The sequence below is a fragment of the Podarcis melisellensis genome (genome assembly GCF_964234715.1).
Source record: "Podarcis melisellensis genome assembly, chromosome: 13".
Lineage (NCBI taxonomy): Eukaryota > Metazoa > Chordata > Lepidosauria > Squamata > Lacertidae > Podarcis > Podarcis melisellensis.
This window is the reverse complement of record NC_138545.1, coordinates 20817327-20831976: the sequence shown is the minus strand read 5'-3', so window position 1 is coordinate 20831976 and position 14650 is coordinate 20817327. Positions and strand designations below refer to the sequence as shown.

Genomic DNA, 14650 nt, shown 5'->3' with positions numbered 1-14650 from the left:
CATTGCTTAATACAGTGGTAATACAGTGGCTTCAGGTTACAGACTCCGCTAACCCAGAAATAGTACCTCGGGTTAAGAACTTTGCTTCAGGATGAGAACAGAAATTGCGCTGTGGCAGAGGGAGGCCCCATTAGCTAAAGTGGTACCTCAGGTTAAGAACAGTTTCAGGTTAAGAACGGACCTCCAGAGCAAATTAAGTTCTTAACCTGAGGTACCATATTGTACTGTATCATATTGGCTCAAATATAAGCCGTACTCCCTCCCCACCCCCCAATTCTGATTGTGAAAAGTTAAAAGTGCAGCTTATATTCGTGACCTTACAAAAATGGGCTTGGAACGGGCTTGTCCCCGGATGCTGCCTGGTTTCGGCTGGGCCGGCTCCCAAGATGGCAGCGTGGTGAGGGGGTCCCTGAGAGGGAGCCAGAAGGCGGCGAGGAAGGGAGGAGGTGGGTGAAAGAGCAAGAAGGTATTTTAGGAGGAGTAACAGGAGATGTAGCCGGTGTGCTGGGACTAGCACCATCCCGAAGTGCTGCCTGGTTTTAGCCTGCCAAGGGGCGTGAGTCCCACCAGCCGCCTCCTCTCTCATCCCTTTGGGGAGCCATGGTGGTGCTGACCCTCTGGAAGGCGCTGCCTCCTTGGCCCCCGCTCCTCCTCAGGTATTGTCTTTTTTTCTTTCCCCTTTAATTTTACAGGTGTGGTTTATATTCAGGTGCGGCTTATATTCGGGCCAATATGGTAATATCGCTGTAGTCCTCAAACCAAACTTGGGTTTTCCATTTACCAACCAAGCACGCACACTCAGGATCTAACACAGATAAAGCATAACTAATCTGGGTTAAGTGAAACCGAGTATTATGCATTCTTTGTGTAAGAACACATGCAAGGGTTTGCTAGATCGGATCAAGGCCCAGCAGCCTTTTGCAAAAATCCCCAAAATCAGCAGGGACCTTGGTGGTCCATCTTATATCAGTCAGTCAGCAGGCTGTACTCATACAGGTTGCTTGTCAGACCCTTTCCCCCCTTTATGAATAACTCCCAAGACTTGCAATTTAATTTTAAAAAATCTTTTAATTCATTGCCACACACCAACAAAAAACTGTAGCTTCACAGTTAACAGATCAGAAAAGATGTATCAAACTTTTTTTTCCTTAAAAAAAATTATAAAATGGGTAATTTGATTTATTTTAAAAAAGTACAGAAACTATTGCGTCGGTAAGGGGTCAATTGCATAGAAAGAGACATGTGAATCAACTTCAACTGTTAAGACAGCTGCCGCCACCCTTCAAGTTACAGTACAAGGCTGGCTTCATGGCAGCCAGATGAGATTGCTGTTGGCTGTACCCTCCATTGGGGCCTATTACCCTCTGCTATGCTCCAGGGTTGTGGATCTCTTGCAGTGCATGCCAAAACACAGAAATACGCACTGTTAAATGTTTTTCCCCAATGAAATAACATGGCACTCTGCAGAGACACAGAGGGGGCAAACCTACTGACAAATTCTGAGGCCTCGCTAAGGGACTTGTGTCTCGCCTGTCTCAACGACATTATCACTTTACCCCCCTCAATCCCTCCTGAAACAAAAGCAGCCATTGCTGAAGGCCTCAGGTCGGCCTGAAGCAGATTTTGTGGGAGGGTGGAGTAGGAGAAGGCTGAACCACTGCTGTTTGCTGGCCTGGTCGCTTTAAGGACCTCTGCCAACAGCTCACCTCCATTTCAGAAGCAGGTCACCGCTCAGCAGGAGAGACTGATTTACGCCACATTTGCAACATACACTTAAAGAAATGCTATGCCACTTTTAACACACATGGCTTCCACTAAAAAATCCTAGGAACTGTAGCTAGTTAAAAGCACCGAGAGCTGTTTGGAGATGTGTTTTCCCCCTCACAGAGCTGCAATTCCCAGAGTTCCCTGGGAAGAAATATTGTTAAATCACTCTGGGAGGGAAATAGGTTTCCTAGCAACTCTTTAACTCTCAGCACTCTTAACAAACTACAGCTCCCAGGATTCTCTGGAGGAAGCCATGGCTGTTCTAACATGATTTAAGAGAGCTTGAAATGTATAGTGTGGGCCTGGTCCCTTGGCACGAGTGCCTGCCTCCATACTGGAGACAGCCCATTCAGCAGGACCATTTGTGTGTTCAACTCCTCCACCACCATGAGATTAGCTGGCAAATGTGGACACCCAGAGAACCTCTCAGCAGTTGTTTGCCACAGCCCCTTTGGCACTTGCCCAAATAGATGAGCAGCAAGTCCACTGGGCATCAAGTGAACAGCTGAAGATGCTGGTAGAAAAAGAGATTAGTCACAAAAAGAAGAAGAAAATAAAGAATGATGCTGGGTGGGGCTTTGGGAACAGAAATACAGGGCAAGACACATACCCAAGAAGGGGGCAAACCCAGGGTCACACACACACATACAGGTCTTGGCATATTTGTAATGCAACCCACAATTAACAATCAAGGCTGCAGAGTAGCTGACACAAAACCTATCCAGACATGAACTGCCCCTCAGGTGGTGATGTTTAAACCCAAGAGTTAAACCCTCCAACGTTTTCTTGCACCATTAACCACGCTTCCTTAATACCCCAGAAGCCCTTAGAAGAGAAACAAACAGAAAAAACACCCCACATATTGAGATTATCAAAGCACTGAAAACCCATTATTTCAGAATCCTCCCCTCCCCAACCTCCCAGTTCAATTCATTTCCACTTCCAGACTCTACAATCCCAATCAAAGTCATGACATCAAAGACTCCAAATATAAGACTTCAGATGCCCATCATCCCAATCCCAACAGCAATATGCATTTTCCTGTCTGCCCCCCCACCCCACCCCAATGGGGAAAAACTCAAGCCCCCCCCTTAATGACGTTACACTCCCGCAAACCCAACCCCTGAGGTAACAAAATCCCCCCTCCCAATATAATTATTCAAGTACATTTGGTTCTCCCTGACCCGCCTCTCCCACACCACTATGGGATATCTCATGCTCCAAATCTTCAACTTCCCCCTCCTTGTTTCCCCATCAGCTTCACGACGCAACATAGGGCTGAACCGATTTGCCCAATGGCTGTAAAGGAAGATTATTGGGGGCTTCTAGGTGTCATATCCTGCCCCGATTGTATGTGCTGTCAACTATGTGTACAGCTGGGGGTGGGATGTATAGGCTGCATCATCACTTTCTGCAAGAGGCACTGTGCGAGTTGCGGGGAACGAGTGACCTTGCAGATGTTGTTGCATTCCTGTCATCAGCCCCAGCCAGTCTTGGCCAATGGCGGAGGATGATGGGAACTGCAGCCAACAACACCTGGAGGGTTACAGGCTTGCCACCAACACTGCACAGGCCTTGGCAACCACACGAGCCTTTTGCTTCTGCTTATGGAATCACCTAGCCTTCCCTTGTGCCTCACCAGCACACCCTGTTGGCTGAGGGGGATGGGAGCGGTAGCTCAGAACATCTGGAAGGCAGAAATTCAGATACCCAAATGCCGTTCTCTGTTGGACCCTTCTCTGCCGTATGCCATCACCCTCCCCTTCCCAAGATGGCCTCTGAGAAGCATCTGCTGCTGGAATCGGGGACAGAAGCTTCTTTGCCAGATTTGACGGTCTCAAGCGGTATTATCCGGTTCCTCAGCAAAGTTAAGCAGTTGAGAAGGCCAAACTGCTCCAGCCATTCACTTGTGCCTTATTTTGAGCCCCTGTGCTTCCTCAAATGGGCACATGCACCCAGCTCTCTCCTGGCACCCAGGTGACTGAAAGGTTGCCTAACTAAGAAGACGACTACAGGAAGTGGATTTTGCCAGTTACGGGGCAAAGCAGGCCCCCAAAGCACCCACTACATACCTCAGCAGTTCCAGCAGCATAGCTCTCTGCCACCCTTCACCCCCTTGTGCCAGACAGTCCCGCACCTCTCTGTCTCCATCTGCCATGAACAACTTTCTCCGAAACATCAGGGAAGTTGTTGACTGGTAATAAGTATTTTTGAGGACCCATTACGATGAGCAACTGATCAACTGGAGGAAAGGGGAACAAAGAGGCAGACACCCAAGACTGCTAGGCAAGGACAAAAGCTCTGCCCCCTACAGTAAGTAGTTAAGTTTCCAAGCACCTGTTGGCAAGAAAGTAAAAGCCACGTGTTTCAAGGTGCGCTGCCAGCATGATAGCACAGGTTTTGGGGTGTTATGTGCTGATATGCAGTCACAATACCCTATCATTGTGCATGTGGGGGAAAGGAGAGAAAGAGGAGAAGCCGCACTGAGCCAAATGCCCCCATCACAGGTAGGATTAAGATATTCCACACTGGCACATGGTGTAGGAAGGTTTGCCAGAACAGTTTGGTGCTTTTCTTCTTCTTTTCTTTTTGCCTAATAAACCCCTGGAGGACAATTAATCCATTAAAATACAGAACGGAGAAGAGATGAGCAGTGAGATGAGAAAACTCTGTGGGATAGGCAGAAACCCAACCTCCAAACCCTCCTCACTTCTTCTGCTTTCTAAGCCCCCAAGGCTCTCTCCAGCCTCTGAAAGCTTTTTCCGTGGGACAGGTGAATTTCCTTCTTGCAATGTCTTCTGTTCCACTTGGAGAACAACTGCTTTCTAAAAGCACTTCTCTTGCTTTCTTGTCTTGGGGCATATGCATGAGTGCTTCTCTTTAGCACCACCTAGAGTTTTTCTCTAGAAAAACAGATGGATCTGGTAGAATGAAACAAGGCTCTGGAATTCCTACTGTTTTAACAGGTATGGAAATTTCCTCAAAACAAGGACAGGCAAACAGAAAAACGAAGACCCAACACACAAATCGGTTGCTGCAGAGTCTCTACCTAAATTCACTTCCTGGGCAGTGCTGATTCTTAAGTCGGGTCAGGAAGTTGCCTTGAAATCCTGAAATCCAAACCGCTATCATCTGCTCAGACAATTTCTCAAGTTCTGTAGGGAAACAATTCGATTCTCTCCTCTTGAGGATTTCTCAATCTGCATTTCTAGAGAGTGGTCTCACTTCAGTTTGAGAGATGCCACCTGAGAGAGTCATCCTCTTCTTCGAAAACTGAACAGGAATTCAGCAGCGTCGACAGACCCTCCAGCAGGCAAGAACAGCCACTCAGATCCTTCATTTCATAGTCCACAGCCCAGACACACTCCATGTCCTCTGACCCTAAGAGGCACAGATAGGCAAAAAACAAAGCCAAATAGTACACATTCCTTGGGTGAAAGAAGGGTGTGCACTTAAAAAGAAAAAAAAGGCACCAAGATAATGAGAGCATTTGTTTTAAAAGCTCCCCTGCCCATAACAGGAGGGGGAAAATCCTAGCCAATTTTCATTCTTTGATTAGAAAAAAAGAGGGGAAAGTGACTCCCCCGCTTTGTCATCACAATGAAAAGGCCCCCCTTTGGTGGGGGGGCTGAGGATTAAGACATTTTCCAGAAGGTCAGCGAGGCAGTCAAGACACCTGCAGCAAATACAGCGATGGTCTGCCAAGTGGGGGTGCCAAAGTAGGACAGGAGGCCTTCCTGGAAGGGAAAGAAAAAAGGATGGCAGTAGTGAGAAAAAGCATGCAGAGACATGTCAGAGGCAGTAAAGTCCCACTATTGGCAACCGCAGGAGGGGCGAGGGCTCTTGCGCTCAGGTCTTGCTTTCATGCTTCCCAAAGGTATCTGGCTGCTGCGAGAACAGGATGCTGGACCAGTGACTGATCCAGCAGGACACTCTTAAGTTCTTGAACAGCTGTCCATGGAGGCACAGGTTAATTCTGTGTCCAGGGCAGCTGTCTACCAGCTCCACCTGGTACGCAGGCTGAGACCCTACCTGCCTGCGGACTGTCTCGCCAGTGGTGTATGCTGTAGTTATCTCACACTTGGACTACTGCAATGTGATCTACATGGGGCTACCTTTGAAGGTGACCTGGAAACTGCAATTAATCCAGAATGTGGCAGCTAGACTGGTGACTGGGAGTGGCCGCCAGGACCACATAACACTGGTCCTGAGAGATCTGCATTGGCTCCCAGTACGTTTCTGAGCACACTTCAAAGTGTTGGTGCTGACCTTTAAAGCCCTAAACAGCCTCAGCCCAGTATACCTGAAGGAGCGTCTCCACCCCCATCATTCAGCCTGGACACTGAGATCCAGTGCTGAGGGCCTTCTGGCGGTTCCCTCATTGCGAGAAGTGAGGTTACAGGGAACCAAACAGAGGGCCTTCTCGGTAGTGGCTCCCACCCTGTGGAACGCCCTCCCTTTAGATGTGAAGGAAATAAGTAGCTATCTTATCTGAAGGCAGCCCTGCTTAGGGAAGTTTTTAATATTTAATGCTGTATTGTTTTTAGCACTTGATTGGAAGCCACCCAGAGTGACTGGGGAAACTCAGCCAGATGGGTGGGGTATAAATAATAGATGATGATGATTATACTGCAATGCTCCATGATGGGAGAAAAGCCCTGTGTTGGTATTGGGACCTGCTCCAATCACATGCAGAAAGGGGCAGAAGAGGGGTACAGTTTTAAAGAGCAAAAAGGGGGGGGATGCCAGCAGACTGTGTTAAACCTTCTCTCCAATCACAAGTTACTGCCCTGCAGCCTCTGCTCCTTCAACACCACCCTCACTGGCCCAACCAGGTACTCTTCTTTCCAGCTAACCTGGAGGAACAGAGATCAGTCAAAAGGGGGGGGGGAGTATTGACTGGGGTGGGGGGAAGGGCTGCAGAAGGTAAAATCTAGGCACAGGAATTGCTTGGTTCCTATCACCCAAAAGACATCAACAAGAGGCAACGTATATTCAGATTTTCATAATATGTAAGCTTTTTAAGGTATGATAAACTAATCAGCGAGAAAGGCAGCTGAAGTTGTTACTTGACACCCATACTCACTAAGCGGGCTACTCAAATCATGCTGACTATCCAACAGCCTTGCAAGGCTTCCTCACTGTTCACTTTTAAGGTGCAATCATCATCATCATCACTCTACAAAATTAGGCTGCTGTAAATGAGAAAGCACTGTGGAAAACCAGGAGTGGATTTACTTGTTAAAGGATTTGTGTGTTCACTTTTGGACTGAAAACACAATGCCTGTGCTGAGCTTCATGTACACAGAGACACTCTGTTCCTTCATTCCAAGTGTTTCCCACCTGATTCTGGCTGGTATGGTTCTCATAAAAAAACAACAACCCAAAACCCAAGCAGATTCCAAAAGCCTGAAGTCTGCCCACTCCTAGCCTAAGATTTTCTACGCCCAAAAGCATCACTGTATACTCACCCATCCTCCCTGGGCTTGAATCCAGGACAGGACATGATTCTGGATGTATTCCATGGTCCAGCTGATGATCGTCCTTATGAGCTCTGGTAATTTAGTGCAAATTGCCTGCCCAAGGGTGAGGAAAGGGGAAAAGAGGGAAGAGCAGCCCGTTATTAGATGCAGTAAAGGAGAGGCCAGACCAGCTGGAGTGGGGCTGGGAGTATGACACACCCACCTTGAGGACCAGCTTGCAAGCGAAGTAAAAAAGAGCCACCACACGGCCCCAGTTGAAGGTTCCGTCCGAGAACATCTCTGCAGCCACTCGGAAAAAAACTTCCTTGGGAGGATACATCTGAACTTGCTCTATCATTCTGCAGGGGACACAGGATAAGGAGTAGCTCAGGTTAGGCATGCTTCCAGCAGCAGAGAAGACGCTGGCAACACTGAGGTTTCCTCCCACACAAACCACAAAGCACTTGGGCTCAGTGCAGACTCAGAAAAAAGAGAGACCTGAGGCTTCTGTAAAAAGCTAATGCCATTTAATAAGTTCAGCACACATGCATCTGACAAGGCAGAGAGTCAACCACAGAGAAGAGATCAGAAAGTCACCCAGCCAAATTCTGCCCTCTAGACTTCAACCTCATCCGGATCGGCAGCAGTCGAGGAGTTGTAGGTTCAGTGACATCAGAAAGTCAACCTGTTTCCCCATCTCTACTCCAAAGCAAGATGGCCCACAGTGGGTACCCGGCTTCCTTTGCATGAAATCCCAATTAGAGCATATTAGAAGCCGGGTGTAAATGTGCACTCTGAAAAGAGCCCCTGCAAAATTTGAGGATGCCAGAAAAGAAAAGCAACCATACCCAGATGCCTAGCCTATGTTATGGGAAGCAAGCGGGCAAAAAAACCCCACACCTAACACATTTATTTACAGGTGGAATGTGAAACAAAAGCCACCCACAAAGTTCCCCTAAGGGGCAGAAGCACATTCTAATCAGCATCCTGTCTCCCGCTGCAGGAGTGTTTGATGTCCATGAAAAAGGAGTGGAAACACTTCTGTTTTACTTGGTCTTGTCTGTCCTCACAAGCCCCATGCAGTGATGCAGTAAGTTCTCTCTCTAGGCCAGCCTCAAATATTTCATCACACACTAGACTCTTAGAATCATAGAGTTGGAAGAGACCACAAGGGCCATCGAGTCCAACCCCCTGCCAAGCAGGAAACACCATCAGAGCACTCCTGACATATGGTTGTCAAGCCTCTGCTTAAAGACCTCCAAAGAAGGAGACTCCACCACACCACACTAGGGCCACCAAGAAGCAGAAGCCAGGAATGGGTGATGCAGAAGGACAGGGGAAGAGGGAGGAGGTGTCAAAGATGAAAAACAAGCCAGTGTCTCAATAACCACTTGGTGAGGAGAATTAGCCCAGCCTAGCTGGAATCACAGCAAAACCTGCCTTCTACCCCACTTTTGACACTGCGTCACCTGGAGAGGATCTTGCAGGTGTGCTCTCTCTCTGTGCTCAAAGCATGCGAACATACACAGCAAGAGGTTCTTGGAATAGAACTGCATTTCATCTCTCCATATCGAGCTGGGGAATCACTTCCAGCTGGCAAGCCAGATTCATTGTGGCTTCTGTGGGCCACATTTGACAGGTGGGTGGGGCCATCTAACCTGTCTAGCACCGGACCTCATATAACGTTAGGTGTGTTTGACTCTTGGCTGAAGCAGCACAGCTTGCACTCGGGATCAGATTTAAATGCGGCCAAGTACAAGTCGTGCTAGAAGAGGAAATGGGGAACCTTCTCTGAATAAGGAGGAGTGGTATTTTAGGCAGACGTCCAAATCCATTCAGAATCCCCGGAGTGAACCAAACCCCGGTGGCGAGGTTTGCATTCGGTGCAAAACCTAAACAGCATCCCCACAGAGAGCTACAACTTCCAGAAGGTTTAGCAATCAATCCCTCTTCCCAGAGAAATACAGTGGTACCTTGGGTTACAAACACTTCGGGTTACAGACTCCGCTAACCCGGAAGTAGTACCTCGGGTTAAGAACTTTGCCCCAGGGTAAGAACAGAAATTGTGTGCTGGAGGTGTGGCAGCAGCAGGAGGCCCCATTAGCTAAAGTGGTACCTCTGGTTAAGGATGATTTCAGGTTAAGAACGGACCTCCTGAACGAATTAAGTTTGTAACCAGAGGTACCACTGTATGGGGATTTTAGGTCTGTCAGGGGAACGAGGTCTCCTAATAACTCTCAGCTCCCTTAACAAACTATACTTCCTAGGGCCCTTTGGGGGAAGCCATGCTTGCTTAAAGTGGTATAATAATAACTGTACAAGGTTAGACAAGGTAGTCAAGGTGGCTGCAGCAGGTACCTTGTATGAGGTATGTCCTCTCCAGAGATGCTCACTGAGTGCATGCTTTAATCTCTTTGCTGCCCCAGGCAAATGTTTATTTTTTGTGATTCAACTAACTTTTTACTGATGTTGTTGTCTTAGTGCTCTTGTTGCTTTGTGTTGTTTTTTAATCCTACCTGTGCTGTTTTAATCTTGCATCTTTCCAGGAGCTTATGTGAAGGATAGTTAACAAGTTAAACTAGGAAAAAGCAAGTTCCTCTTCTGCATACACAGCACAGGGATGGGCATTTCCCCTTGCTATCAATAAAGAGGCACAGAATTGGTAAGAGGACAGAAAGGCAATTGTGCTTCCGCTGGTTCTACTCCCATTTGCCGATAAACAATACCAGGAAGAAGGGCCTATTACACTGGTTTCTTGCCCCCACGTGATAGTAAAACGCACCTCTGCAGCTCCATGTTCCCATCCAGCTCGTCTCCAATTCGGCGCAGGCAATCGCTCAGCTGCTTGGTTTTCGGGTCACAAGCCTCAGACTCGGAGACCCCGAGCTCTGCCATTGTCGCATCAATACGTCCCGAGTCTCCACAGCACTGCACTCGGTCCCTGATAAAGCTGCCACAGGATGCAAGAGAGAGATGATAGGGAAGTCTTCAGCCAGAGAGAGCTAACCCCAATCCCACTGCTCACCAGAGGAAGCCCCAAGCACAAAAGTCAAGGCTTTATGTCCTCTTTCCCTAGAAAGCTCTGCTATAGTAAGGGAACCTCTTCAGATGTTGTTGAGATTATGACTTCCACAATCCCCAAACGTGCTAATGGGCTGATAAATGCTGGCAGCATGAGAACACCGGGATGGGGCACTGGTCCCCCACCACTGCAGTACAAGTGAGCTTCCAGACATTTCCTGCAGATATGTTTCCGTTCTGAGCACTCACCCCTTGAGAAGAACAGTTCCTGTCTGAAGAATCTGATCTGATCTGGAGCCTGGAAAGAATTAGAAGCATGACGTGAAAATAAGCAAGGCAGAGGAGAGATGGTCCCTAGATATAGAAGGGCAGTACCCTTTAACAACACCAATCTGAACCCCATTTCCGCTTCCCACAGCAGCCAATCAGATGCTCCCTCAAAGCGCACAAACAGGGCACAGGAGCAAGAGCCTTCCTTTATTACCCTTCTTTATTAAATCTGTACACCACCCTACACCTCAAGTTCCCAGGGCAGTTCGCAACAGCAAAGTATAAAATACATAATAAAACAGAAACAAAGACAGAACAATAACATCCCTTCCCACAAACACATTTTAAAAGCCATAGAATGTTAATCAGTCAAACTTCTGGTTGAAAAGAAACATTTTCGTCCGGTACCTAAAGATATGTAATAAAGGTGCCAGGCAAGCCTCCCTGGGGAGAGCATTCCACCAATGGGGAGCCACCATAGAAAAGGCCACCCTCTGGAGCTCTCAGGAATCACAGGAAGAAGGACCTCAGAAGATTATCACATGGTCCTCTGGGTGGGTTCATTCCTTGAGTGTAACATCCCAGCAACTAGTACTCAGCAACATATTGCCTCTGGGCACATAGGTCCCATCATAATGAACAGCTATGTATCATCCGTGAATTTGCTTTCTTGCGCTTTAAAGCCACAGCGGACATCATCACATCTTACGGCAGTGAAAGGTATAAGTTAATCATGCACTGTGTGAAGCTGCACTTTTAGTCTGAACGTTCTTTTTTCCAAAGCATTTTTTTACTTTTCAGTTTAACGGGACAACTCCCTGGCCCCCATGCCATAATACGAGGAGAAAAAGTTTTCTCTCTCCCTACTATGATGCTCTGACACAGAAGACTCTCTATCCTACTAGAGAAAACAAGAGCCCCAGATCCCACCTGCTCTTACACACTGGGACCACTCCCCACCTCTCCTGGAGATGGCAGCAGGAGACTCACTGAAGCTCACAAGACTTTCCTCCTCTACTGCCCCAGGTAAACAAACCCATTTGCCTTTCGTTTCCCTGAGCAGACTCCCGTTTCTCATAAATGTGTTTTTTTATTGTTATGACTAATCATTTGCGTGGCGCTTCTTGTTTTTTACTGCTCTGTCGTTCATCTTTACAGTGGCTGACTCAGGTGACAGTTTTTGTTTCTCATTTAAAGCTTGAGACAAAAGCGTTGGGCCCAAGGCTGAGAAGAGGTCTACACGTTACACCCATCACAGGAAGCTGGCTTGCAGCAACCTTCCAGAGTGATTTGGAAAAAGCAAAGAGCAACTGCAGGCTGATTTTTAAAACCTGGGTCTACATGGCAAGTATATTGTATAGACTGGCCTGTAGTCATTAGCTGAAATGGGATTTGAAGCCACCTCTTGAGCCACCACTTTATGTACAAGATTAGGATGCGGAAATCGGAGCTTCTCAGTCCCTTTCCTAAATGCTTTGTTTGTATTCTACAGCACATTTACACAGATAATCATTCCACACTTCCTTCACTATCCCACCACAGCTCCCCATAAGGTATCTTAGGCAAACTCCCTGCCTGAGACCAGACAATTTATCCACTCATCTGCCTGCAGAGAATCATAGAATTGTAGAGTTGGGAGGGAACCCCAAGGATCATCTAGTCCAACCCCCTGCAATGCAGGAATATGCAGCGGTCCCATAAGGGGACGGAACCTGCAACCTTGACATTATCAGCACCACGCTCTAACTAACCCAGCTCACACAGAGCAAAGAGTTGTTTGACTCAAATATAAGAAACCTCCTTTGCTACACTGAACAATTCCGCTACTCCTCCATAACGGTTAAGTCTGACACAATGTTCAATGTGCATCCCTGAACAAAACAAAGCCTGTTATGTGCGAGAGCATTTTGCTCACATTCACTGCTTGCCTCAGCCACCCCCACATGGATCTAAATTTAGGCGGTAAAGTTCAAGGAGGCATCTACTTGCCTTTCATTATATAAATTTACACAAAAGCCCCATAATGCTAAGTTGTCCAGGCACCCCAGAAAACAAACAAAACGATTAAAAGGCAACACAAAACAATAAGAACATAGGTTTTAAAATGAAGAGGACCAGACACTAGCTGTTTGAAAGGCCTGGGTGAAAGGCTAAAAAAATGGTGTCAGGCAAACCCATGGTGGTAAATGCCTCACTTTGTTTGACCAGGGGCACTTGGCTGGAGACAAGGACCACCAACTTGACATGAATGACTAGTTTATCAGGGATAACACAAGGAGTTAGGTAAACTCTCACAGAGGACAGATCTGCCTACAACTGCGATAGCTAGGTGAAATACCAGCCGCAGGGGCGGGGGTGGGTTGGTGGGAGACAATACAGAAGATCAGATCCCCTTGTCTTCAGACCCTAACTTTTGGGCTTCCCAGTAACAACCAGTTTGCCCACCGTTAGGCTGGAGCGCGGGGTGGGGGTAGGAAGAGAAACCTGCTTCTTGGCGAAAGGGCAGATTTAAAATAAATAAGCAAATATTAAATAAAATCGCCCCCAAAATAATTATATAAATAAATGGAGTACAGCTGCATGCCCTGGCATGCCCACGGACTTCACTCAATGGGTGGACCACTACCGGAAGCGGGATGCTAAAACACACACACACACACCCCGGACCCACATACCCCATGGTCAGTGCATAAATGAGCAAAACCCTCATTTAACTCTGCGGGGTTTTAATCTGAACAGACATACAGAGGGATGGGCGCTGGGTGGATTCTCTCTCTCTCTGTGATCCACCCAGATTCTCATGCTCTCCCACTAAAGAGGAGGCTCTCCCCCCCGCCCCCAATTTGCAGTGCTTTGCCTCTCCCCATAACACCCTCCTCCCCATACCTCGGGCAGGTTCACCCCCTCTCCGCGGTGGGGGCTCCGGCGGCTGCTGCTCCTCTTTCCCAGGGCCCGCCGCCGCCATCTCTCCTCCTCCACAGCCACCCGGCTCTGCCCAACCCGCGGCCGGCAGCCTCCCTGCAGAAAATCACGTGACATGGTATATATAGGAGGGGCGGATATCTAGAGCAGCGAGCGCCGAGGGCGGGAGAGGCCCGTCGCCGGCCACGTGACGGGAGGCAAGGTAGCAGAGAGGCGGAAGGGGCCGGAGCGCAGTTTCCGGGGTGGAAGGACGTGGGGTGGGGGTGAGGGGTAAGCAAGAAGCGCAAAGAGTTAGATATAGCTGTAGAGGGATACATGCAGGGCGAGCTTCCGGTTCCAGGGGGGGCCTTTCCTTTCCCCTCCAAAGAAAGACCTCCCCGAGCCCTAGAGATGGGTGGAGGTTTTGGCGGCAGCGGTGTCCGTAAGAAAGAAGGCAGCGGCGGAGCCAGGGCGGCTCATGGTCTTTCTACCTCTGGATTTTGTTTCGTGGAGGTCTTCTCCGCTGATGCTGAAAATGGGAGACCTGTTTGCCTTTATTGAGGAAATAGGCTTCCAGCCTTTCTCAACCTGTGGGTCCCCACATGTTGTTGAACTACAACTCCCATCACCCCTAGCTAGCAAGGCCGGAGCCCAGGGATGATGGGAGCTGTAGTCCAACAACATCCGGGGACCCACAGGTTGAGATTCCGGGGACCTGCAGCACTTATGGCTAACATTTATAGGGGCATAAGGCCCTCTAATCCGGGTTAGATGGAGCAGTGCTTTTTTTCTTTTAAAAATGGTTAGGGGTACTCACATTTTCCTACTCATATTGAAATACTGCCCCTCAATGAGGCCAAACTTAAGATTCACAAAATCATTAGGGGTATGTTACCCCTGCGTCCCTCCAGAAAAAAAAGCGCTGAATGGATGCATTTCCTCCGTTTTTCTTTTTTCTTTTTATAAAGAACTTCAAACTTTTTTGTTTAAATAAAAAACCCCAACCCCTTTAATTAAATGAAGTCTTGCTATTCACACCACTTCCTACGTTGCCTTTACACAACCAGAATGCACACGAGGGCAGATATGTGTGTTTGTGTGTAACGCTTGAAGTGATTGGCTGCAAAATCCATCACGTGGCACATAAATGCAGGAATAGGGCCGTTGTGAAAGGTCGCGTGGTGAGGGAAGAGTGACTTTGCCTGCTCCATGCTTGGACCACGATGCTC

The 14650-nt window shown here is 48.0% G+C and overlaps 1 protein-coding gene across 2 annotated transcripts; it reads right to left on the bottom strand.

The window, feature by feature from the left end:
* Positions 1-1048: 1048 nt before the first annotated feature.
* BAX (BCL2 associated X, apoptosis regulator) lies at positions 1049-13561 on the bottom strand. Of its 2 annotated transcripts, XR_014162479.1 has the most exons (7): positions 13407-13561; positions 10500-10548; positions 10012-10179; positions 7453-7588; positions 7239-7343; positions 1729-5504; positions 1049-1691 (listed from the first exon to the last, which is right to left on the bottom strand). XR_014162479.1 is itself a non-coding variant. In XM_081886098.1 (6 exons), exons 1-6 carry the CDS (start codon positions 13483-13485, stop codon positions 5403-5405), a joined length of 639 nt encoding a protein of 212 aa, XP_081742224.1. In that variant the 5' UTR covers positions 13486-13561; the 3' UTR covers positions 1049-5402. The 2 variants fall into 2 exon arrangements, 1 of the variants encoding a protein (XP_081742224.1); XM_081886098.1 differs by having other exon boundaries at positions 1049-5504.
* Positions 13562-14650: the final 1089 nt, after the last annotated feature.

What these genes read in the sequence shown, in the direction of transcription:
- BAX (XM_081886098.1), bottom strand. Translation starts at nt 13,485, where the DNA reads ATGGCGGCGGCGGGCCCTGGGAAAGAGGAGCAGCAGCCGCCGGAGCCC. An exon ending in GGAACTGTTCTTCTCAAGGG is followed by an intron (nt 10,180 to 10,499) that starts GTGAGTGCTCAG and finishes ATCCTGTGGCAG; the next exon opens with CTTTATCAGGGACCGAGTGC. An exon ending in GGGAACATGGAGCTGCAGAG is followed by an intron (nt 7,589 to 10,011) that starts GTGCGTTTTACT and finishes TGTCCCCTGCAG; the next exon opens with AATGATAGAGCAAGTTCAGA.